Below are 26485 nucleotides of genomic sequence, written 5' to 3'. Positions count from 1 at the left end.
GAGATGATATCCTCGGGTCATTCGGTGCATTCGCAGAGATGAAAAGTACGGGACAACAAGAGTCGTTTGCATTTTGCACAAGGTGACTGTTCTCGCTTCTCATGGGAGGAAGACACCTGGCTGCTTTCGCGAAAGCGTTTACCGCTATAACTCGTCGAGGGAAAAAATTGCAAGACAGTGCGCGTTACGGAAATTGCGAAAGTTGCTTCGGCAAACACAGTAAAGACAGTTGGCAAACAATCCTTTCGGGGATGGATACATCGCCCCGCGCGATGCCGATAGAATAACCGTCGAGGAACAACAATGATCGAGCACGCGACTGAGATTTCGTCCTGCGCATTCAGTTCCCGAACTAACTTATATTAACTCTCTCGGATTATCCTTCAAGTGCTCCTTATAACCGGCGGAAGATTACAACTTGAGGAAATTGTTTGGCAGAGGAGAGCTAAAGTTCGACACCTGTCGAGTCCCGGGACTGGATAGCTACTTTGCCGAGACTCTCAAGTCGTCTTGAATGTGGATCTCGAATGTGAGTCGGTAAAGTCATAGTACTTAAGATTAATGCTCGCTCTATTATTCGCTATTACATTATCACACGCGCGTTGTTTCATGATATTTGCGCGAAAATATTATATTGCAAAATATTATCCTTTATTATCTCACTTAATCGAACTTAATTGGGTCGACAAAAATAGCTCTTATTTAATAATTATTAAATTAAATAATCATAACATTATGAAGCAAAATTCCAGGAATATACTGCCATCAGCAGTGTACACCAAATATGAAAGAATAAATTTTTTAACAAAAATCTACAGGGAGCACAAAAATGTACCCATATTCATAATATCTTGTTTGCATTTATACGTAATACATGTAGCAACCAAGAATGTAACGATAACGATAAAATGAATATCGTAAGATGCAAGTAGCGCATCGTCGCGTAATACATATGATGCGATACAATATCTGTGTATTAAAGTCGTATTTCAGCGCGAAATATTTTTTTTCGTAATTAGGAAAGCGTAAGATAGCGTCTGACATTTATGCGTATTCTCAAAATATCCGGTGTAGAGATATAAAAATATGTATATAGCGGTTGCATTTGTCGCCGACGCTCATTTCTCAGGCACCTTATTATGTGGAAATATTACGCTCGCGGACGGGGCGGGGGCGAGGGCGGAGGAAGAGGGGAGATAAAGATTCACGATGGAGAGCGATGCGGTGCGCTTTTTCCTCCGGTATTAGATGTCGGAGCACCTCATTTCAATGTTCCGCGTATTATTAACGGTCTTTTGTCGGCTTCGGGAAGGTCCTCCGTTTGACAAAATCGTCGACGAGAGCGGCGCATTTATCGCCGAGTTGCGAGCCGACACGATTTTCGCGCCTTGTGTCTCTCTCTTCGTAAAATGAAAAATTGTTGAACGTGAAAACGACCGAGAGACCGCGCTTTATTAACACGCCGGATGCCATGGATGCTTGAATCGTGATCGGCATCTATGATACTCGTGTGTCGCACCGATGTAAATATGAAATCTAATATAAAAGCAGCAGTATTTATACAGCCAGCGTTGCACGTATCGTCGATATAGTAAACCGATTAAACGAAATAATACGAATGTATGTTGTTGTATTATTAAACGGGATGTTTATTTCCTGAAAAAAATATGGGTAATCTGAATCTTTCAGGAATTTCCTTTGTACCTGGAAAGATCAAAGAATTCTCGTGGAATTTTATTAGGATTCGGAGAATTTTTTTTTTAATTTTCTCTGTAATAATTTTGCTCTCATGTTGCAAACAGTCGACAAAGCAAAATAAATTATGTGTTTAAAATATATTATAAATATACATCTATCTCTGTGTTTATATATTTAATATCTTAAAAAAAATATCGATATTATATATATATGCAATATTTTTTTTAATTGTAATTTTTTAGTGGTAGAAAAATGAAAATGTAAAAAATATTTATCATTATGAAAGCTATTCAGTTTTGTCAATATATTTATAAATCTAACACTTGAAACTTGTTGAATGGTTTTGTATGCTTTGTATAAGTGAAAAGCATTAGAGTGCGTATAACGAGAAAATTTATTTTAGAAAGTTGCATTACACATAAAAATATTTTTAAAATATTAAATTTAACATCTTCAAATATTCTCTTATCTGGAAATTTTTGAACAACAATACCTGCAAAATCAGGGAATTTTCAGAGAATTTTTTTCAGAGATTATTTTACATAATATATGAATAGACACTTTGTTAAAAAATCCTCATTTCTCGCTCTCTCTTTCTCTCTCTCTTTTTTTTCAGTGATATCTTGGATATATATTGTCCTTAGCTTATCTTTCAGAACTAATCGAGATTCTTTTTTAAAGCGCTGTTTTCATTGTTGTCGCAGAAAATCTCGCCAACAATGATCGGTGAATCGACCCGCGAGCGTTCGCTCGCTAAATTAAAAATTCGAATCAACGTCGACACGTCAATAACGACGTCACTTACCGCATCGCCACCTATTTCAATTACAAATTTTGTTCAATATTTACCCGTCAACTTTTTACTCGTGTCCCGAAGCCACGTTGCAAAATGTAAAACGGTCTCAGAACGCGCGTGTTTCGCCGAGCTCGCATAAAACCTAAAAATAGCTCGTTAAACTAGCCAATTAACGCACGTTGTTTGTCTTGCGCGGATTTTACGAAGCTGACTCTGTGACAAAGCCACAGAGATTTTTTTTTTTCGCGATTTTTTGTATGTATAACAAACTTTCAATCGAATTGGCTTGCAAAATCGCATTAGTGACAGATGGTCAGAGAAGAGATGGTTTGAGAGAAACAGAAAAGGATTTGATAGTCTTTTCTCTCTTCTTTTTTTTTTAAGTAAAAAATATATTATTGTTTTTGTTACTGTTGGAAAAAGTGAGCAAATATATCTTTATTATAAAATAATTTTCTGTGATTCTCGAGCATATGATTGAAAAATAACTATCCAAACAATTTTAATATTCGATAATTGCAATTTGCAAAATGCTTATATTTTGGAAAATTAATACATCAAAGAGAAAACAAAGTTATATATTAGCTTGTGAATGTTTCAGATAAATTCTCTCGGTATTTTGGAAAAGCTTTTAGACGTGCGTAGTCGTAATGTTTTACAGGTGACTAATTCAATTGTAATTTCGGATTCGGTGGTACGAATAACATCGCGCGAATAGAATATTACAATGTTAACTGGGGTTCATCGTGCGGTTAAGCGACTGCACTTTTGAAATCGTGCATTAAACGTCACCGGAGAGAATACGATTGCGAACACGAGGAGGAATTGACATGGCGTTTTAAAGAAGCTAGATTTGAAAGGCAAATTTAATAGCTTGAGGGCTAATGAATAAAAGCGATTGAACGATAAACTTAGATCTTCCTCGAGTCGGTCGTGACGACCGCGATACAATTTGAAAGGCGGATTTTAAAGAATCGCTGAAGCAAAAGCGACCGCGAGGAAAGATAATGGGAGTAGCGAAAAGACCTCGTTTCTATTCTCGAGGACGAATACGATTTCTACCACGGAAATATGTTTTTCAAATATCAAGAACATATGCCTTCTGTGGATAAATCTCACAGTGATTAGTTTCGGCTGCGTTGAAAATGAAAAAGAAAGAATTACTTTATCAGATTGAACACTGGAACTTTTATACGCCATGAAAAATGTAATCGCAACTTTTTGGAGTTGATATATCGATTTTCACACACAACAGATTAATAATTTCGAGTGGGTTAATGTTTGATATTACAGTGTTAGAGAATGCACATTACTAAAACGGTACAAAGCAGAAATACAATAGAATTTCTCGTATTCCCAGTATCATGAAAAATTGCTTGATGCGTCGCATATTAATCTGCATGTCTAGGTGTCAGCAGGTCAATTGACTTAGAAATAAGTTAACGGCTCACATCGACAAATACTCACTCGGATCCTTGACGGCCGTGATGACGAGGCGGAAGCCATTCGAGTTGGTGCCCCAGGCGTCGGTGACGTATTTCAACGTCACGAAGTTGGTGCGCGTGTAAATCGCGCCCACGGTCTGCTTCGTGTTTCTGCAGGATAAGTCTGCCTGGAAACAAAAGAAAATTGCGTTCGTCGAGTACGTGCCACTTGAGGGGAGGGATTCTTTTTTTTCCTTTTTTTCTCTTTTTCTTTTTTTTTGTCCGCTCGTGCTAACGATGCAAATGTCGCGAGCGTGATATCGAGCGAACGTGGGAGGGTTGGACGACGCGCGCTTGATTTACGGAGATAGTTTTATATTGCGACGGACTAAAAGGCCCAATCGATGCTGTTCGAGAAACGTCATGGGGAATGTGATTTATACTGTTGCACATCTGCGGTAGGAAAGTACATTTAATGTGAAAATGCATTTTTCCTATTATCTCGCGTATTGCCAGTACGTATCTTGATTCTCAATTTATCGGGAGCGCTATCTGCATCCACTGCCATATTTCTTTTGCCTGTTTTTTTCTCCTTTTTTATTAAACTTTGTAATACCGTATAATATAACGTTAATGTAACTTTCGCAAAATTTTAAATTTTACTCTGAACGTTACTGAAAAGAGAAAATCTCTCCTTAGATTCCTTGTGACGCACCTTTAAAGGTGCGAGAAAAATGAAGAATATGGATTCATATTATCCGTAATATTACACATGTTACCAAGAATGAAAATGTTCTCTTTTAAATGTCATTAACTCCGTTCTCTCGCAATTTATGAATCGGGGTAGCAATGATAAAGGGACCGTAATTTAACCGCGGCGAAAGTCAAATGGCAGCTTATAAAAGCCCGGGTAAACGTCAAATAACGTCGTTTCCCGAGATGGCGGGTACTTTTAATAAAGCGGTTATCCACGCACGCGGTGTGTGTGTGTGTGTGTGTGTGTTTGTGTGCGAGCGTTTCTTTTTTCCTTTTTTTTTAAATTTTATGTCGAATCATTTGTAAACCGGCTTAAGCGTAGCTTGGCGCAAAACAAAAATGATGCGGCCGAGTGGTTAATCCTGAAATACAGACCGTAGATATCAATTCAAGCAGCAGCAACGCGGTCGGCGAGCAAGAAATTTATTCGTAGATTTGCGACGCGGTATCTCGCTCGTTTGCCTCGAGACACGAGCAACGTAACACTTGTTGCACCCCCGCGATCAACGCGAAAGAAACCCAAAACAAACAGTCGCATTCTGGTGTCCCGAGATAATAAAAAAGACGGGAATGGAGCGTATCGATTGTTTCGTCCGGCGTTAACTTTTTTAGGAATTGTAGAAAAAGTAGAAGAGTCGTATATAGTGCCCGAAAATTTCGCCAAAATTTTAGAGTGAAATTGACTATCACATGATATTTCGTGTGCTACTATTTATTCGGCGAACAGACTTAATATAAATTAATTTTTTTTCGATTGTTTCATAGCGATTAATAAAGTCTTTTTATTTTGTTTATATTTGCGAGATAAAATATCATGTATGCGCGTAGAAAAAATGGCGTTGATTAACAAAATTAGATAAATGAATACAAGACGTTATTGTATTGTTGAAAGAGCAATTTGTTATACAAACCTATAGCGTTTTCCAATATCCGCGTTTTATTTGGAAACTAAATAAATACGAATGTTTTATTTGTGTGTTAACAAGCATAGCGTGAAACGATGCAGTTTGCATCGGTTTATATCCTTACCTAGTAGCGAAAATTGTAATTTTGTATACCGTGGAAAATTTAGAATGGAAGAGTGAGAGAAAAAAAGTTTTACCGTTAAATTACATTCCGTGTATAAACAACTTTTATTGAGACTTTGTATTGTGTGATGGGTTGAACGTTACGTGATACTCTTATATTTTTGATTCGCAGATCGAGTATTTCCTTCTTCTTTTTTCACTTTAAAATTTGTAACGAATTGTCAAATTTATCGTAGATCGTTTAATAATTTTTCTGTATTTTTCTCTATTTTTCCTGTTAATTACTGCAAGTAATATAATCCACATTTAATTATCTTTTCTCGCTAACTCTTCTATCATTTTTTTTCTCGTTTTTTATATATATAAAAGGATATATATTCATTTATATATGAATATAGTATATCCAATAGATATAAGACAAAAACAATACAATTTCTGCGAATCAAATAGACGGAAATAATTAGAACTCTCTATATACGTGTGTTGCGTCTGAATGTTCGAATTTTGGAAATATGAGCTTTCTCCTCATATTCTCATTTCACTTGCAATTATGTTAATATTAGCTATAATATTAGAATATATAATATTCCTTACATCTATAAAATCTATAAGAGATATCTATAAGAGATATAAGAGATATAAAATCTATAAGAGAGATATTAATGACATACTTTTTACATCATGTATATTTATAAATTTTTATAGAAAGTTAATTTATAATAACGATTTTGAAAAGTAATCTTAAAATAATCGCTAACAATTTTGAAAAATAATCTTGTGTAACAGACAATAGAATAATTGCAATCATTGTCGCTTTCATCTACAATCTACGTTGACAACATTGTCAACCGATGCAGTGAATAAATAGGAATATGTGAATCATCGATGAATTATTGCATGGCATAAAGATATCAGAAATCGGTATGAAAATTGTGAAATTATTAAAATTGTAATTATAAATTTTTAAACTGTCCTCTTTTTTGTGCTTTGTATCATGAATTTTAAAGATAGATTCTAAAGATAAATAACATTTTTTTATAAATTGAATGGATTAAATGGAAAATGAATTTTTATAAATTGTGGAACAAACGCGGATTTCTTAAAACTGTAGTTTAATTTTGCTAATTTTGCGGTTTTGATGTAATCAATGATATTGATTATTCAGTAATATATGATTATTTAATGATATTTTTATTAAATAATGTGTATGATTATAAAGCAACATGAATCATGCACATTCGCACATAAATAAATAAAATATGAATTATCATATAATTTGAAAATCTTGCGCAAATATTACAGATTTTAAATCTTTTCTTTATTTACAATATGAATCGCGCAAACCGTAACAAGGCAATTTTCGCGTAATAATCCAAATAATTTACGATAAGCTAGCTATTGAATTTGTTAGTGGTTATTAAATTACAAGGTATAAGTGTTGCACAGATAATGTAGAAAAAATAAGGTAATGTTTCCAGATAATTTAGAATAGAGTAATTTTATAAAAAACTAAATCACCGAAAATAAATTACAGAATAAAGTCAACAATTAAAGATGTGAATTTTTCTGAAGTGTCTATTCTGCTGATAAATTCAAATGAAATTAATAAAATCACGAGAATCTAACAATATAATTTCGTACTTATTTGTAAACACGCTCATTTATGAATGTCTCGTAATTATCACCATTCATATGAATTATTATTGCTCGCATTCTGCATTTAAAAGCTTGTACGTTTCATGTTGAAGAGAATATCCTGTACGAGAAACTATGCGTATATTTGACGTGCGAACAAATAATGCTTGCAATATACGCCAATTTATTTCACACTCGCCATTCGTTGTTATTATCACTAACCGAGTGCAATTATTTATAATTATTATTACATCCCGTCAATCAAACTGCCAGTTTTTTAATTGATACATCTCAAGTTTTTCGAATTTGAATGATATCGTCGCTACTTAATGTCTTGTATCAGTCATATGACCGAATTTTCGAAGCTAAATTATGAAATAAAAAATTCGATTCTCTCAATTTGACAATGCTAATCCGCATTGTTACCATGTGTCGCGATAAATTGCAGTAATTCGAGGATGTTTGAAATTCGACTTTGCAATACAACCCCGGTGTGTTATTCCACGCTCTACATTTATCGGGGAAATATTTTTGCGCGACGCAAATAGCAGATAAATGTACGTTTATTATCGATTACATTAATGAACGTGCCACGATCGGATATAATTGCCGGGATCCAGAGCCGCCGAATGAAAGTCAGCTTAATTTGCGATCGCATTATTATCGGCAATATAGTCGGTGATTCACTAGACTGATCTATAGGGTCTATTTGCGCGCGGCAAATTGTGTACTCTGCCGGTATTAGGATTGCGTCCGTGGTTTAATAACGTGCTCGCCGATCGGCCGTGTGTCAACCGGACGAGCACTTGTCAATTCCGATGGCGAGAGTCATCGATCACGCGCGAAACGTAGGGTTAAGTAATCTGCAGCGAGGGGGATGGGAGGGAGGGGAGGACACACAGCGGAGTTGTAGACTTAAGCTGGTAGAAAGGGTTACTCTTGCGATGAGGATTGTACAGAGCGCTTGTAAAATTACCCTTTCGCATGCTATTGACATACGCTCGGGGTGAAACGAACCGGTACAGTCGCATATAGATTTCTGCCGCATCGATTATCTAATCTCATATTTTCAATTATTGAGTCTACGCTCGTTTTACGTCTGAATAAAACATGGACAATTTTAGATAGTGATCTACAAAAATAGATCTATTATTTTCTTACGCCATCTTCTCGGTCAATTAATGTTAAATTACTGCCATTTGAAGTGAAATATCAGAAATAGAAAAAGAGGAATCTCTCGAAGAAGGTTTCCTTTGTACGGCTTGCGATCATTATAAAAGTCGGAAAACCGAAATAGGGTGGATGGAGAAGAAGAGCGGAGGAAAAGTTCAGAGATTAAATACATCTTCGGGGGAAACCTCGACTGAATGGGCAATAGAGTGTGACGAAAAGGGAGGGGAAGGGGAGAGGAAACTGCGCCCATGAGAAGACCACCTAATTTACATTTACATAGCTTTCAACGCATCTCGCGAGAATGGAAAGCCTGGCGGAGCCTCGAAGGTACAATCTCTCTTTCGGCTTTCTCGTCGAAAGAAGAAGGCCTCGAGCGAGCTTACGGCAAACTCGCCGCTCCAAGTCGGTGCCGAGGAGGATCCAAAAGGGGGACATCGAGTGGCGACCGAGAGGCAGGCCATTGTCGTGCGTGCAAACAACGGAATCCTCCCTTCGGGGATATGCAGCTCGGCCTCTGAAATCTCGACCGGAAAAACAGCCTCGAGCTGCGCTCTCCGAAACCTCACCGCCATCGTCGATCATAACAAAGACGTGCCTGTATATCGAGACATGTCGCAAAATATTTGGGAAGGTGCATCGCGCGTCGATGCAAACAAAAATTTCTAGCGGCGAATCTAAAGTTATTGCACATGTGTCCATTGCACTTTCTCCCCTCTGCAAACACAATGGATATTAAAAAGGGAAATATTTTTCTAACACACACACAAAACGCGAGATGTCTCATAAATTATATATTATTATTGATAATATTATTATTGATATTATTATTGATAAGAATAAGTACGAACGACGAGGTCTGTATGAGTGCTATATAATATTATATGGTTTCTAGAAACACATGTGAAAGCTCGAATGTTCACGAGGTAATAAACATTGCATCGACGGTTGGGAAGGGAGCTCATATTTCTATATTATATTTTCCATATAAAATTTGCTTGGTGTATATATATATATATATATATATATATATACTTCCGACGTAGAATTGCACTCGCGTCGTTATAAATTGCATAAGGCCTTTATACCTCGGATGTGGTAACCGAACGCACGCGTTTTATGACATACGAAAAGTCGTTTCCGACAGAAATGCTGTCGTATTATTTATCTCATTCGCTGCGAAAGACGCAACAGCTACATCACATTTAAAAAGAAAATAACAAAGTGAAATAAAAATATTTTATGCTTTATGAAACAATATTGCGACACCAAGTACATAAAAACGCATTACGATTATGTTCACGACATATTGTTGAGACGCTGTTAATATATATATATGTATATATATATATATATATATATATATATATATATATATATATATATATTTACATTTATAATTTATAATCAACATATTTATATCAATTTTATTTATAATCGGAATGATATATTCTGTAATTCTCTCTAAAGAATTAATCAGAAAAATCTCGCTTATTATTGTACACATTGAATATTATATTCATAATATGTATAATAATATGTACAATAATAAGAATATTTAATTCATATGTACATAATTTTTTAAAATATTTATTTTGCACGCCGCTATAATTTGAATATTATATTTATATATATTTATATATATATTACAGATCAGCATATCTTGTTGCTAATCCCACTATTATGTATCGATTGGTGAGTGAAAAACTTTCATTTTATGGTAAAAAATGCCAATATAATAATGCATATATAATAGTAACATATATATGCTTCAATTTTTTATTTATTTAAATATTTATTTGCTGCATACATTTTTTTATATACTTGGTCTGTATTTTTGAAAAAATATAATTATTCATAATTAAAAATATAATTTATTCACGAGATTCTATTCTACCACGAAAAATATTTACATGCCTCGAATCGAATCGTCTCGCTGAAAGCTCCATAAAAGCTGGCAAAGATGCATTCCGTCGATCCGAGAAGCGTAACAAAAATAGCATCGTGCTTTTCGATTGAGGTTTTTAGAGACGCGAAATAACGGTAAACAAGAAAACAATTTATTTTTCGTGATACATATTTTCAAGGAATTTTTTATAAATATCCAAAAATCTTTTAAGTCTATTTATAAATTTATCATAACAGTTTGATGAGAAATTCTCAAGAAATAATAATTCTAGAGAATATGTATCGAAACATTATTTTCTCACTCGCGTCGTTTAAATCAAAAGCATCTGAGATAATTTATAAAATATGATAATATAGAGAAATATCAACTCGTGTGCACCGAATTATTAAATTGAATGCCGAAGGCGGGCGTATCTGTGCGAACGTTTCGCGCCGGTAAAAGCTTGCGAAAGCCATTACTGACGGCGAGACAGACGCTTTTCTTCGTGCGATCACAAATTCCGCCCCCCGCCGACCGCTTTGGCGAACTTTGAAAGCGATGAGATCCAGATGGCTGCTAGTTTCGCAAACTTCGCTGACCAATCTCTCGCGTGCGAAAGCGCAGAAGCAGGTACGGGACATTACGCGATGCTATGTGGTGGTGACGCTCCCATAATTAATGATCCCATAAACCGGCATTATCGTAACGACGCACCGCGTTGTGATATCGATCTCCGCCTAGATTCTAGAGAACCGTGAAACACTTCCCGATGACTCTCGTCCCTTTCCCGCAAGTCATAATTAATAGATAGTAATCAAATATTATAGTCCATCGCGCGCGGGACCTTCGACGATAAATTATTATAACGATCGACGCGTTATGATTTACAGTTGCACGAGCGCACTTTATAGATAGCTCGATTACGACACAATCTTGTGCAAAAACGCTCGTCGTTTAATATTCCTTGCGATATATCCTTCGCATTTGCATTACAACTTTGGCCGATTTTGCACGCGCGATCGAATTTAATTCCTATTTATAATCTATTCATGAGGGAGAATTCATTTAAGATTTTAATTAACCTATATATATATATATATATATATATATATATATATATATTGTTTATTTCAATTGAGAATTTTATTTCGGTTCTGCATTATTAAAAATATTGCGCGACGAATTTTCGCGGATAAGCGCGGCAATTCATGAATAACGCATACGTTGAAAAATCTTTTATATGCAAATATTGCGTCGCATATTATTCGCTAATCGAATATTAATTCGCACGCTCTATTATCAGTCAATTTCTCGACCAAATAAAATTTTCAAACACATTTCCATAACGCAAATAGAGACCTCATTATTTCACGAGAATTTTCGACATAACTTTACTCATTAGAGTCGTCGATGCAACTTGAAAGGCCACTAATTAAAATAATAATTGAACTGTGCAAAAGATGAATTTTGTATATATATATATATATATATATATATATATATATATATATATAAAGATTAAAATGTTGCAAAATAATTTTACATTTGTTCGAAGAGCATTCATTCTAGAAGATATTCGTACATGGTAACAAGTGCTACAAATCTCGGCGAACTCTACTGACAATGAGAAAAAACTGCTCGACGCCCCTTCCGGAATGTATTTTTGCGTCGCTTTTCCGTACACAGGGAAGAACGGACGAGGTCAGGGCGAAAACGTAAAAGTAATTTGTCGGATGAAAGCGCCAAAGTACCAGGTAGGGAGCTAGAACTTTTATTTCAACTTTTAATCCGTCAAAGCGTTCATCAGGGAAAATTTGCGCGCGAGGAAGAATTAATCTGATAAAATAGCTCGCGAGTGGACGATAGGCAGCTCTTAATAACGGAATGAAATACTGCCATTTAAAAGGCCGTTGGGCGAAAATAAATATGGGGACGTACGGGTAATGCGTTTATTATTCCAAATGATGTTTCGTCAAGTTTCCATTACAGCGTAGAACGTTATGGCGAGACGGGAAGCGATGTCGTAATGCAGTTATGATATTCTCTTTCTCTCTTTCCCTCGATGCTTTTATCGCGAGCATAATTTTCTAACGCACAGATAAGAAGCGACGTTTTTTCCTGACGTTGATAATTAACCGAGGGAAGCTTGTAAATTCGAGCAAAATGGATATTCGAAAAAAACACACGCGAAAGAGGACCACCGCCCTGTTATTATATCGCGACGCAAATCGTCCGTCGTTTGCGAAATTTATCAGACCGACGCGGAGCGGGCGAGAAAAATATTTGCAATCACAATATTGTCGTAAACTCCCAGTTCTTAACCGTATACATTGGGCTGCTCGAAAAAGTTTCTTGGTACAGCGGCAAGCAAAACAGTTATTAAAGTTATGTTATAATCACTTCGCTAAGCTCTTCGTTCGTTAATTTTGCAAATTTTATGAACGCTCTTGTCCATGCCATGTCATTGATTTCAAGATGAAAATTACGGTCTCGCAATTTATAAGCCCCGGCTTTTTTCAGTTTAATTTATGCAGGGGAGTTTTTTTGACGGCGAATATATTTGAATATTATCTTTTATTATTTACTGTTTTATAGATTAAAATTCTCGATTATCAAGATGAAAAACATTTACATTCAGTAAAAAAATAAAAAAAGAAAAAAAGAAAAAATTGCATTATGTATCTTAAAAAAATTATAATCTATATTTCATGTAATTAAAATTATATATGAATAATAAATACGACTAATCTGAGAGTTGGTGCTTTGATAGGAAGATTTCAATTACAATTGAGGGTAAGCGTAAGCCCTCAGCATTTACCCGGCTGAGATTATTCGTATCAATTCATTAACCACGAGACATCGCTCTCCAACCTATCGACGTTAACGATCGACCATAAATATGAGCGTCGCGACCCAAACAGCGCTTCGAGATCTTAATCAAACGAATCGGGAATTACGGCGGAGTAAATTAATAACACAGGCAACGCCAACGTCGTCTCTCGCCATGCCCGATTGGCCCAACAAGCTTAACAGCCCGCCATTCGTCTCGCGGGATCGATCGCAACCCCTTGCACGAATCCGCTCCCGAGCTCTCGAAGCTTATCGGAGGGCAGCGGAATCACGGAGCATCTACCGTATACATATACACAGAACACAGGAAACCGGAAGCGGGATAGATGAACGCGAGTCGGTCGGTTCTACGCGCTCCTGGTTTATTCTCGCCGAATTTGCAGACCGTGCCCTGAAAAGCTCTCGGAAGAGGGGCTTCCCCGGTTTATCATAATTGCATCTCGCGGCATCCAAGCTCGCTCTTTCTCCCTCTATCTCTCTGTTTTAACGAGCGCGCAGCGCGACGCGAGCAACGTAGCAGCTCGGGGAAATTAGTATCCGGGTTAGTTTATGCTAGAGACCGCCGTTGCTGCATGAATTATGGATGCATCGGCTACTCCGCAGCTCTGGCGGATGTGCGAGTTTTTCCGCGCTTTCCAGATTTTCAGACTCAACGGACTTGCTTTTACACGTGGCTCGAAAAAGAGCTGTTTCAAGCGCGAAAAACGTTGGATAATATTTGCGGTTTTTGGCAAGCATGATTGCGGATAAATAGACTGAACAGACCTTTTTATGAGAAAAAGAAAATTGACTTTATAGGGCCTTTTTTGCTATAGAGCTTTTAATTAACAAATGTTATATTTATGATTAATGCGGGAAAAAAGATTCCACCAAATTGCATCATGTTGCACTAGTGGGATTTTTAATTTTAATGACAGGTTCCTTCCCGAAGTATTAATTCGACGCATGAATCAGGCCGCGCCTCTTCTAACTTACACGTGTTTTTTTTTTCCCACATAGTCGATATTTTTCCACCGTGCGCTGCAATATTTTTTCGTTACGCTAGAAAAACACCTGTCTTTCTTTACTTTCGGTATTAAAAACTTGCAGTCGCGATACGGGAGAGAAACTCTTTTCTTATGGGATTAATTGAATTTCGATGTGCGGCCACCAGGCTGATCTCTGAGATCGTATGCTTCCTTAAATTCTCCTTCCCTCGATGACTTTTCCGCGCGATTAATTCCACTTCGAGAGACCTGCCAAGGATGATTAGAATAGATAAGCTTAACTACATCGTGCTAATACACTGAAAATTTCGAACTGAAATTTTTTCCCTGCTCACGCCATCCTGTTGAATTATTCCGAGATACTTTGGCCGCGTCTTAAACAGAAAAAACTGAATAGTGTACGATGTAAAATGCTAAAGACTAAACTGAGATATTCTCGTAGATACGCGTTTGATCGTATGTACGATCTTTTAACAACGATTATGATTTTTAAAGGACAAATTAAACGTCAATATTATGTTATCTAAGATACACGATACGGTCCATATACATACATGGCAATCAACCAAGTATAGCGAACTACGTCAAACTGCATCTCGTACAGAAATTTAGCACGACAATGGCGGGATTAGTTCCAGCACATTGTAGGACTTCCATTGTCCGGATTCAGTCGAACCCGTCTCTCTACGTCGGTACATTCCCGATTGTCCTGATAGGGTCGGGCGATCCATCAGCTAATCAGTTCGCTCGACATGTTTCTTCAAAGTGTACCGTTTTACATGCGGGCCACGTTCATGCGGGCACGAAGGTCGCCTTCAAATGATACTAGTTTGTTTAACTACTTTAGACATTTACACTTCTCAGAAAGTTATCCATTGATGGAATCAACGTTTGGATGATTAATTTTGTGGCTATTTTGTGTTGATATTGCTCAAAAATTATTAAGTTGAAATTGATCAAATTTATTTTTCTATACGTCTTTACAAAGTAATGACTGTTGCTTCAGCAGTAAAATATATTCAATGCAGAATTCTTCTGTGATTTCCAATAATAAATATCTTGATAATTACATTTTAAATTAAGTTTCTCTTAAGATAAAGTTTCTTGCAATTTAATTAAAAAGTTTTCTTATTTATTTATACTTTTAGAGACTTAGATTTCTATCAATTTCCAATTTTAAATTTTATTAATGCCAGTATTAAGTAATTCACGCTAATGAGATCGATTAAACTTTTATTAGGAAAGAATCAATTGTAGGTTTTACGCGTATAATAAAAATACTATCGTACGTATTTCTCTTCTTTTTTTCAAGAAGTTCTCCTAAATGAAATATTCTTACTAATCCACCTGATATTAGCAAAATAATGGAAAGCTTGATTAGGCGATGTTTTAGAGATCAGAGAGATATATATCTTCCTAACATTTCTAGTCATTTTTTTACGTAAGCTCGTAATTTTTACGTTCGGACCTTTAAATCGAAAGGCAGAATTTGCACGACGAGAATTTGTACGTCGCAAAAATCGATGTCAATCAGGCATTTCTATATTTCAGCCTAATGTAAAAAAGTATTTTTTTTTATATAAAGCATTTTTTCATTTATATAAATAATAAGAAAAATTTATTATATTTCGCATAGAAAAGAGAACTGTCAAAAATATGAAATTTATGAGCGAATTATTTTCGAACATGTTATATTATTCCATTTTTTAACATTTATTATTATTCGAAAATGAAATATTCATACAATAATATGAAATATAATAAGAAATATACGAAAATACTGAAAATCCGATGCATTCATATTTTGTGAGCAAAAAATAATTAATAGATTTACAACTTATTGTTGGAGAACTTTATTTCTCTCTTTCTTTCTTTCCACCCACTCAACTTTCACCTTTCTTTCTTCAAGAAAGCTTTAAATTTTATATCTTTTAATTGCTCAGCTTGTAAATTCTTTATTAATTATATCGCAGAATTGTCACGACGCACTTGTTAGTACATCGAAGTTCACAGAGACAGTTGTCTCGTGATTTTCCAACAGATCTATTGAGCAACCTGACGGTACACAACTTCCGGAAATCCCGACGCTTCTTTCATACTACCCTTCATATTTCACCGATGCCCTCAAGACCGTCGCCGCCTACTTCCGGTAACTCCGACGATCGTGCCGGGTTGTACCTTAAGCGGAACTTAATATAGCCGATTTATTGTCATCCTGAGAGGTCGTTTACAGCAAGTTTGCAGCGCGTGCTTGGCGTGCGATTCACGTTTTGTCTCTCGACCAATGGGAATCACGTCTGTCGAGTTGTGAAGATATTTCTCCTATTGTTTGGATCGTTGTTGGAATCAAAATTTTCAGTCTACTAGATTGGTTTTGATACGTATAGGTTTTAAAGTTATTTGGAAAATATACAATATTAATCACACTCGCACATATTAATAATAATTAAAAATTCTTATATCTATTTCAAGTATTTATTTTATAATATAATATTGAATTGTATAACAAAATTTACTAATCAAAAATTTTGTAATAATACAAACGCTAAATAGATACTCTGAATAAAAGAATAAGTGCCAACGCGATATTATCGAAAATTGCAAAAACTTCGTAATAATATAAACGCTAAATAGACACTCTGAATAAAAGAATAAGTGCCAACGCGATATTATCGAAAATCGCGAAAATTAGTCTTCTAAAAACTAATATTAAGAAATATAAAAAAAGAGAAAAGAATGATCTGAATTATTTTTCATAATTATTTGTAGTAAATGTCTTTCATATTGTGGAGTCAAAGTCATAGTAATTATGAATAGAATAGACGTAATATTTTTCAATCTAACAGTTATAATGGTCTTTTACTATACAATCATTAGAAGGAAAGACCAGCTGTTTAATAATCATAATGAAAAACCTTGAGATAATGATTAATCTTGTCATTGGAAGTATTAGATAATTTCAATTTTTAACCCGACCATCATGATTTTGAATCTTTCCATACGTATTATTTTCATACGTGGAATTTTCATACTTTAATTTTTTCCTGCCATTGTTGCTGTCAATTTACAAACTAACAAGTCTATAATCGGTAAATTATAAAGTTCGTCATTTGATTTCCACTGATTCATGTGTCTGTGAAGTTGGCACAACAATTTACGAATTTCAGAAAAGTACTAAGAGTTCTGATAGCACTTCTCATAGTTTTGCAGTTCCTGATAAAAATTAAAAAGACTTTCGCATTTCTTATATTAAAAAATCGAAATCGAAAAAATGTCGTGCTAACTTTGCGAATCTAGCACGACAACCTTCCCTCTAAAGTATCAAAATTGAATATCATTATTTTTAGCAAGAATTCCCGAGTTCTGTTAAAATTCAGCCTATATATGCAATTTCATATCGATATTCCAACAATTAATAATTTTTAATCAATTTTTAATGTTCTCGACCCGCACGACTTAGTGAAAATGTGCCGTGTGGATAATTTTTTGCAGTTCTAACGGTAATTGTCGACAGTTCTGTAAAAATTCTAGCCTTTGTTAGAAACATTTTTACGCAGAATTCCGTTTATTATCTTTTAAACAATTTTTTCATAATTACCCAGCACGACACTCTACCTCTAAAGTACTAAAACGCGTTGAAAATTATTATTTTTGATAACATTTCTTGATAGTTCAGTCCAAGTTCAGCGTATGCTATTTTAAGTCGATATTTTAAAAATTGTTTAAAAATTTTTGAACTTGAACATAATTATCGAGAACTGTTATCAAAAATAATAAATTTCAACATGTTTTAGTACTTTAGAGGCAAAGTGCTGGGTAATTATAAAAAATTGTTTAAAAGATAATAAACGGTCGGAACTCTGCGTAAAAATGTTTCTAAAGGCTAGAACTTTTATTAGAGAAGGAGAGTGTGTTAAGTAAATATAAAAATAGAAAATAGTAAACGGTCGGAATTTTGCGTAAAAATGTATCTAAATGATAGAACTTTTATAGAAGTCGACAACTATCGTTAGAACTGTGAAAAATCATCCGCATGTCACATTTTCAAGTGTCGAGACATTAAAAATTGACTAAAAATTATTAATTTTTGGAATATCGGTCTGAAATTGCATATGCAGGCTGAACTTGAGCAGAACTCGGGAATTCTTGCTAAAAATAATGATATTCAATTTTGGTACTTTAGAGGGAAGGATATCGTGCTAGATTCGCAAAGTTAGCACATTTCTTCGATTTCGATTTTTTAATATAAGAAATGCGAAACTCTTTTTAATTTGTATCAGGACCTGCAAAACTATGAGAAGTGCTATCAGAACTCTTAGTACTTTTTTGAAATTCGTAGATTGTCGTGCCAGCTTCACAGACACCTGATTCGTGTTAAAAACCTATTTGAGCGAACGTTGAACCGCATTCATTCTCTCGACGAGGCGCGGGGATACTTGGACCACATTGCGATAAATCGCGAATCGCGCAAAGTAAACCCATAATGTCGATGTGAGAGAGCTTGCGAAGTGTCGACGGTAAAACCACTTAGGAGTTCAAATGAGAAATTGCTGAACGTTCGGCGGAGTGTGTAAATGACTCTGTCGCTAGTTTATTCTCGCGCCCAGATGCGTGCTACCAGGGACGATATCTAAAATGAGAATTGGTTCGTCGAGCGCGCAAACCCATTATTACACCGAAAGCATTCACATTTGTAATAATCGCGAAATTACGATCGTGAAAATTATCGGTTGAATAATTCTGATGAACGTAATATTGCATTGGTAAAAAAAGGTAGTGTAATATCATACTATAATAATGCTTCTTCAACAATATTTTCATTTTTATAAACAAGAGTTTATCTAATAAATATATTAATCATAGGATTACGTGATCAACGAAAGCATTGACATCATTAAGTGCTAATGTATGCATAATCAGATGTGATTTAATAATATTTTTATTTATGAATAATAAGATTGATAATTGTAAGCAATTATAATAAAGTAGAAAAAAGATTAGAGACTTTATTGTAATTTATTAATTTGTTTTATAAAATACAGTTCATTAATAATATAATAAATAAAAGATATATATTTTGAAAAATTCAGAAATATTTTTGATTTTGTTCTCCAAATCATTTTAAATAGTTGATCCTTGGTATTGCTTATAATTATAAAAAAAAGTGGAAAAAAAATTTGATTTACATTTTCAAAAATATACAGTAAATAAAAATATACTTATATATATTTTTATTTAGTACGTATTCTAAAAAAATATAAATTAAGCCTTTTTTTCTTTTTATATATATGTATAAAAGCAAAATGTATAAATTAGATTTTTGATATAAGAAAGATTTATTATATCTTTTATGCATTAATTTAGTATGCAAGTCTAAGTCTAATTACGCAAGTAATCTTATTATCACAGATTTTGAAAGGATTAAAAACTATGGAATGGCGGATGCTTTGTGACATCGCATTCATTATCCGGCAAACGCTGACAGGTGGGTACAGGCGGTACTTCGCAAACGCACTTAACACATACGGAGCTATAATCTGTAGCTTGATTCAGCTCGTCACGGAGATGCATGGTCATGTTACCGAAATAGCAAACGTCTGAAAGAAACAGAACCTGAGTTATATAATTATATAATTGTGCCCTATATATGATAAAACACATTCTAAGAGAGTACAATTTTTTTCGAGCTTTGTCATATTATAGCATTAAGGTACAGCTGACTCATCCAAATTGGGCAGTATTTAAAAAAAATACATGTGAATAAATAAAATAAACTTATGAATTTGCTATAAAGTCAAAAGCGTTACGAAAGTATTAATACATGTGCAACATAATTCCCTACGCTTTGTAAACTCATAATGATTAAATTAATGATCATTTTATGGCAATGGAAATTGATTCGCGCTTCTCACTGCTCACATGCAACATTTCTCGCAATTAACTCTCATTTCATGCCATTTAAAGCACAATCGTAATAGCGTCGCTTGAGTGTTCAAATGCGTATCAATGCATCATTTATATTTTATACAATGTGTTCACTTGTACGCAAATTAAAGTTATGCCAATTCAATAAATGAATTAACACATATGAGATATAAATCTTTACACTTTTATCGAGTCGATGTATAATAAATAATGAAATGAACGAAAAGAATTAACGAGAGAAGATTGAACGATTTGGATCATTCAAGAGTCATTTTATATCTCTTTTATAACAAATGAAGATAAACATACCATTAGGAGTGTTTTCAGCAGACTTCCAATTATCTTCGTTGTGAATGACAGTATCATTAGCATTTTCTAAAAAATAAAAGATAAACTTGAATAAGATCAAGTTATGTGCGTAGAACGCAAAACCGCGTATTGTGAACTTACGACATCTCGAAAACACGCTACAACTGGTCTGTGGTGCTTGACTGGAATAATAAACTGGAGCGCACTTATTAAAAATGTCGCTTGCACCACGAAAATCGGGACTGCAATATGGACGTTTAGGTCTCGTGCAGAAAGGTGGGTCATTTTCCCCTAAAAAATTTTGGTTTATAATACTTAGATTTTACTACGATTTTAAATTTCAATTAGAAATACATTTTAAGATTATTATGAATAATTATTGCGATATATTATGGATATATGAGAATTTAATCATAACTATGACAAGTATGCACGTTTTGTAAATATTTAATTATTAGTGTAAATATTTAATTATTATTAAATATTAATAAGATAGTATTTATAATATATATATATACTATCTTATATATATATATATATATATATATATATATATATATATATATATATATATATATATACAGGGTGTTCTAGACCACCCGTACACCCCTTTTCTTTCAAAAACTAAGCATTTTAGAGAAAAACATTTTCGACAAAAATTGTATGGTTTTGAGGGGAACATAAGATGGTGTCATTGGTTTGACCTTGGATGGCATCGTTAAGGTGAGGTCAAGGACACCTTTAATTTCTTAAATGGAACCACCTATTTTTTATTGCATATTCTTATAGATTATGTCGAGAGCTTTCCAAAACACTATAATAAAGTATTTTTTCATCAAGTACTTTTCGAGTTATAAGGCTTGAAATAATTTCTTAATTTTACATAAACCATAAAATATCTAGTAAAATATTCATTTTTCGATTATCTGACCTTAATACTTTTATGCACAGAACAATGTGAGGAATCAATTGGTGTAAAGAAAACACATAATTGTTTCGAAAAAAAAATGTAATTGTTAATTGCAAATTACATTTTTTTTTTCGAAACAATTTTGTGTTTTCTTTACACCAATTGATTCTTCACATTGTTCTGTGCATAAAAGTATTAAGGTCAGATAATCGAAAAATGAATATTTTACTAGATATTTTATGGTTTATGTAAAATTAAGAAATTATTTCAAGCCTTATAACTTGAAAAGTGCTTGATGAAAAAATACTTTATTATAGTGTTTTGGAAAGCTCTCGACATAATCTATAAGAATATGCAATAAAAAAATAGGTGGTTCCATTTAAGAAATTAAAGGTGTCCTTGACCTCACCTTAACGATGCCATCCAAGGTCAAACCAATGACACCATCTTATGTTCCCCTCAAAACCATGCAATTTTTGTCGAAAACGTTTTTCTCTAAAATGCTTAGTTTTTGAAAGAAAAGGGGTGTACGGGTGGTCTAGGACACCCTGTATATATATATATATATATATATATATATATATATATATATATATATATACACAGGGTGTCGCAGACCATCCGTATCAGCCGAATATCTCAAAAACTGACCGCGGCAGACAAAAATATTTCAGACAAAAGTTGTAAGGTTTCAAGTAACGTATTACATGGCGATATCAGTATGACTTTGAAGAGTGTTGTCAAGGTCACGTAAAGGTCACCTTGAATTCTGTAAATGGAAACCCCAATTTTTTATTGCATATTCTTGTAGCTTATCTCGAGGTACTTGAGGGAAAAATATTTTATTATAGTGTTTTGGAAAGCCCTCGAGATAAGCTACAAGAATATGCAATAAAGAATAGGGGGTTCCATTTAAGAAATTGACGGTGACCTTCACGTGACCTTCAAATAACTCTTCAAGGTCAAACTGATATCGCCATGTAATGCGTTACTTGAAACCTTACAACTTTTGTCTGAAATATTTTTGTCTGCCGCGCTCAGTTTTTGAGATATTCTGCTGATACGTAGTCTGCGACACCCTGTATATACAGGGTGTTCGGAAATTCAACGACAAATTTTCAGAGATTGTCGGGGGCATCATAAGAATCATTTTTTGCAAATGAACCTGGGGTCGGAAACGTGTCATTACATCGCTACGGCATACGGAGTGTTCGAAAGAGTCGGGACCTCGAAATATCACAAAAAAATAGAAGTTTTACAAAAAATTGTTTCAAACAAAAGTTGTAGGTTGTAAAAAGGCCACCTTGAATATGCAATAAAAAGTGGAGGGTTCCATTTGAAAAATTCAAGGTAGCCTTGTCGTGACCTTGGCGACACCATCCAAGGTCAAACACATGGCGCCAGTAAATAGACCTTTTTACACCCTACAACTTTTGTTTGAAACAATTTTTTGTAAAACTTCTATTTTTTGTGATATTTCGAGGTCCCGACTCTTTCGAACACTCCGTATGCCGTAGCGATGTAATGACACGTTTCCGACCCCAGGTTCATTTGCAAAAAATGATTCTTATGGTGCCCCCGACAATCTCTGAAAATTTGTCGTTGAATTTCCGAATACCCTGTATAAATACAATCAATATCATATTATATTATATTAATAAATATTTGATTATTACATTATTTTGTAATTAACAAAGTATACGACACAAGTCCTTATAAGTCATCATAATATCGATTATAACACGATATCAATTTTATTGAAAATTAGTAATCTGTGCATATTCCTTATAAAGCTTTTTTTATTTGCTTTGTATATGAAGTTAATTTATATCGATAATAAAAAAAATAAGAGAATCACTTCTATATGTTATAATAAGTGAGCACGATTATGCTCATTGTATGCCTGTATTAATATGTGTGTGCGCGAATATATTTTATATATAAAATAATTAAAATAGTTAATATATTGAAAAATTCTAACTGAAAATAGTATTTGAAATCATCCTTACCCTTATATCCTTCTTGACATACGCAATTTAAATCTGGATCACTTTCTACGTTAAAGTATTCTCCGCCTTTGTATATCTTTCCATTTACGTTACAGATAGGCCTTTCTTCAGGATTTTCAGCTATGATGTAAATATCTTTATTTAAATATTATGTATAAAATAAATTTTACGATAGAAGTACTCGCGACAAATGCATTAGTATATGTATTTGTAAACCTAAAACTTAATTGTACTGAAACAATTTTATTTTATAATTTTTTGAATAATATAATATTTAAACATATTTAAATAATATAATATTTATACATATATTGAGATTATATTCGTAATTATAAATGCTAATGAAAAATTATCATATTTTTAATCGTCAAAAATTTTATAGACAAAAGCAATAGTAAAAAATATTTGACACTTTAAGATACATTAAAAAAACATACATATATCTATATTAATCTAATAAAGTGAATCTATATTAGTTATTATTACAATCGCGGAAGAGCACAGTTGAGGAAGAATAATTGGTTCGGTGAAATTCAATTCGTGATCTTTTAATATTAATATTTTAATATGTGGAATATTAATATTTTAATATGTATAATAATTTTTTAATGTCTTTTAATATTTTAATATCTTTCAAGTAGTAATTACGTAAATAGTTAATACAATCGCGGATATATAGAAAATGTATAGCTTTTAAAAAATCACACTTACGACAGATTTCCTCTTCGGGACAACAACTTAACGGAGAACGTTTTCTGTAGCAACCAGGCTTTACGGGTCCAAAGAAACAATCGACTATGGCGCAATTAAATGCGGCACTGTTAAAAAAATAGCGTAGTTTAAATAAGTAAAAATTTAAAATGTTCTCTCTCTAAGCGAAACAACTAAGAAAAATGTTAAATCGTACTTACATTCCGTCATATCCGCTTGTGCAAGTGCAGCCGATGTCACAAGGATTTGTATCCTCCTCTTTGAGAGAATCTCCGATTTCGTACTCTTTACCGTTGACGTAACACTTGGTCTTGGATCTCTCTTTCAGATGATCACAGTTGTATTTCATCGCGCAACAATTGTCCTCTTTTTCGTACACGGGTTTGCAACCGAGAGCTTCGTAATACGCCAATGGACCCGGACATTTCGTTTTATCGCATTTGTCTTTTCGAAAAAAAGGATCGAAAGAGTTTGATACAAAAAAATGATCATCCCAGATAAAAACAAACTTGCTTAAAATTGCTCTGCGTGCTTAAAATTGCATCGCAAAACAATTTCGTGTAGGAATAGGTTAATTTTAAGTGCGGCAGAGTTATAGAATAGATGGAATTATTCATGAAATCAAAATGTTAAAGTTAGCGTAATTGTAAGATTAGATTGACATTTCGGAAGAACGCTTCGAAAGAAGCATCTCTTCAAATTTCACAAGAAAATTGATAAAAATAAGTTCTTTATTGACAGATTACGATAAAAACTGGGCATTATATTAGATATATTTTAATTATGACTCATTGTATTGTTAAATAAGAATGTTTTGATGATGTAATAAAATGAGTCTTACAAATATAACATATATCTATACATTTAGTAATTTTGTACATGTGTTTTTATAATTATGAAGAAACTCACTATTTATTTTATATTCACATTATATTATTCTAATTCGATTTTATTATAAATTCACAATTTTCATCTATATCCTAGGGTCACATTGAAATAGCGAATCGAAAAAAATGATTTCTTAATTGTTACTTCTCACGATTACGCGGTGAATACAATAGTCAAAAAAACACTCTCATAATAATCAATCGCATGAGCATCGTCTTCTCCGGTTTACGACTCACCTTGGCCGATTGCGACCGTGACGACGAACGCAAGAAAGGCGCATATCTGAATGAAAGAGCCACGACGTGTCATGATCGAGCAGCGTAAAAACTTTGGCGATATATGTTCGCGCTGCGTCATTTATACTTGGAGTGACCGGCCCATCTGGAAGGGATTGAAAGTGGCCCCGAGAGAGCTGATATATGTAAGACTGACAGAGATGCGATGATGTATTGTGGAAGGAGGAGAAATAATACGCGTATACGTATCGTATATACGCCGAAGCGAAATGAAACACATGTATGAGAGTCGGGAAATGTCTAAAAGGAGGAAGTGAAGCGAATATGCGCACTAGAGGAGAATGAAAATGAATGCGAAAGAGAATCTGCACAGAGAGAGAAAGAGTTGGAAAAAAATTTTTTCATGAGCAATAAGATGAGCAATAAAAAGGAAGGAAATGCAGGAAGTACAAAGGATAAAATACTATAAATGGACAAAGGGGAAAAGAGAAAAATAATTTGCTTTATCAGCCATCACATTGTATCTATTTAAATTACGTAACTACCATGATGATCAAACAAATTATCTCTCTTACCTTGAATCTTGTTTTGTGTGTGAATTTCTATTATATAAAATATTTCGTATTTTAATCAATTTATTACAATATTTCCCACTTTGTTAAATTATTCCAAAATTTTCTCATTTTATCGATAATTCGAATTTTATCGATAATTTGAACATTATCAATATAATTATTTATTAATATAGCAGAGCAAATTGCTGCAATCTGAAACATTTTCAGTGAATTAAAAATATAAAACTAATGAAAAATTTTTAACGTTATTAGGTTTAGGTGCTATATACGGTACTACAGTTTCTCTTTTTAGAAAGATTTTTTGCCATATATGACATTAAGCAGTTGGATATAATTAATTAATAATTATGTTTTGTTTTTTTTTATTCTTAAAAATATTAATTTTTATTACAATTTTAATAATTCTTAGAGATATTAAATAGTTTTATAATATAATTTTGAATCGTCTAAAAAAATAATTAGTGTTTTTATTTATGTCAATTAAGAAAATAAAATATGCTTCGTGATATCACATTGATTATCCAATAGACAATAGCACGTTGCTACAGATAATGAATTAACACAAACTAGCTATATAATTCGTTCACTTTCTGCCAATCTTCATTTTCAAATTATCAAATAAATATACGTTTTTTTTATAAAAAGAAAATGTAATAAATTTTCATATTTTATTGATATATGTTATCGGATG

At 33.6% G+C, this 26485-nt stretch overlaps 3 protein-coding genes across 5 annotated transcripts in view; 1 reads left to right on the top strand and 2 right to left on the bottom strand.

Moving 5' to 3' along the window:
• LOC145973681 (uncharacterized) overlaps positions 1–26485 on the top strand; it is a 204302-nt gene that overhangs the window by 52165 nt on the left and 125652 nt on the right. The gene's annotated exons all lie outside the window — the stretch shown is intronic.
• LOC145973679 (uncharacterized) overlaps positions 1–26485 on the bottom strand; it is a 170478-nt gene that overhangs the window by 29716 nt on the left and 114277 nt on the right. For all 3 annotated transcript variants that reach the window (XM_083103216.1, XM_083103217.1, XM_083103218.1), the window contains one exon: positions 3962–4106. In XM_083103216.1, coding sequence (XP_082959342.1) covers positions 3962–4106 — 145 coding nt within the window. The remainder of the gene's footprint in view (positions 1–3961; positions 4107–26485) is intronic.
• LOC145973684 (uncharacterized) lies at positions 19229–25379 on the bottom strand. Its single transcript, XM_083103225.1, has 7 exons — positions 25220–25379; positions 24296–24539; positions 24096–24202; positions 23385–23504; positions 20607–20756; positions 20466–20531; positions 19229–19828 (listed from the first exon to the last, which is right to left on the bottom strand). Exons 1-7 carry the CDS (start codon positions 25338–25340, stop codon positions 19653–19655), a joined length of 984 nt encoding a protein of 327 aa, XP_082959351.1. The 5' UTR covers positions 25341–25379; the 3' UTR covers positions 19229–19652.

Source organism: Camponotus vicinus, unplaced genomic scaffold (genome assembly GCF_025532165.1).
Source record: "Camponotus vicinus isolate PSW18456_S1 unplaced genomic scaffold, iyCamVici1.0 SCAF_6, whole genome shotgun sequence".
Classification (NCBI taxonomy): domain Eukaryota; kingdom Metazoa; phylum Arthropoda; class Insecta; order Hymenoptera; family Formicidae; genus Camponotus; species Camponotus vicinus.
Note: the sequence above shows the minus strand (reverse complement) of the source record. Positions and strands in the feature narration are given on the sequence as shown.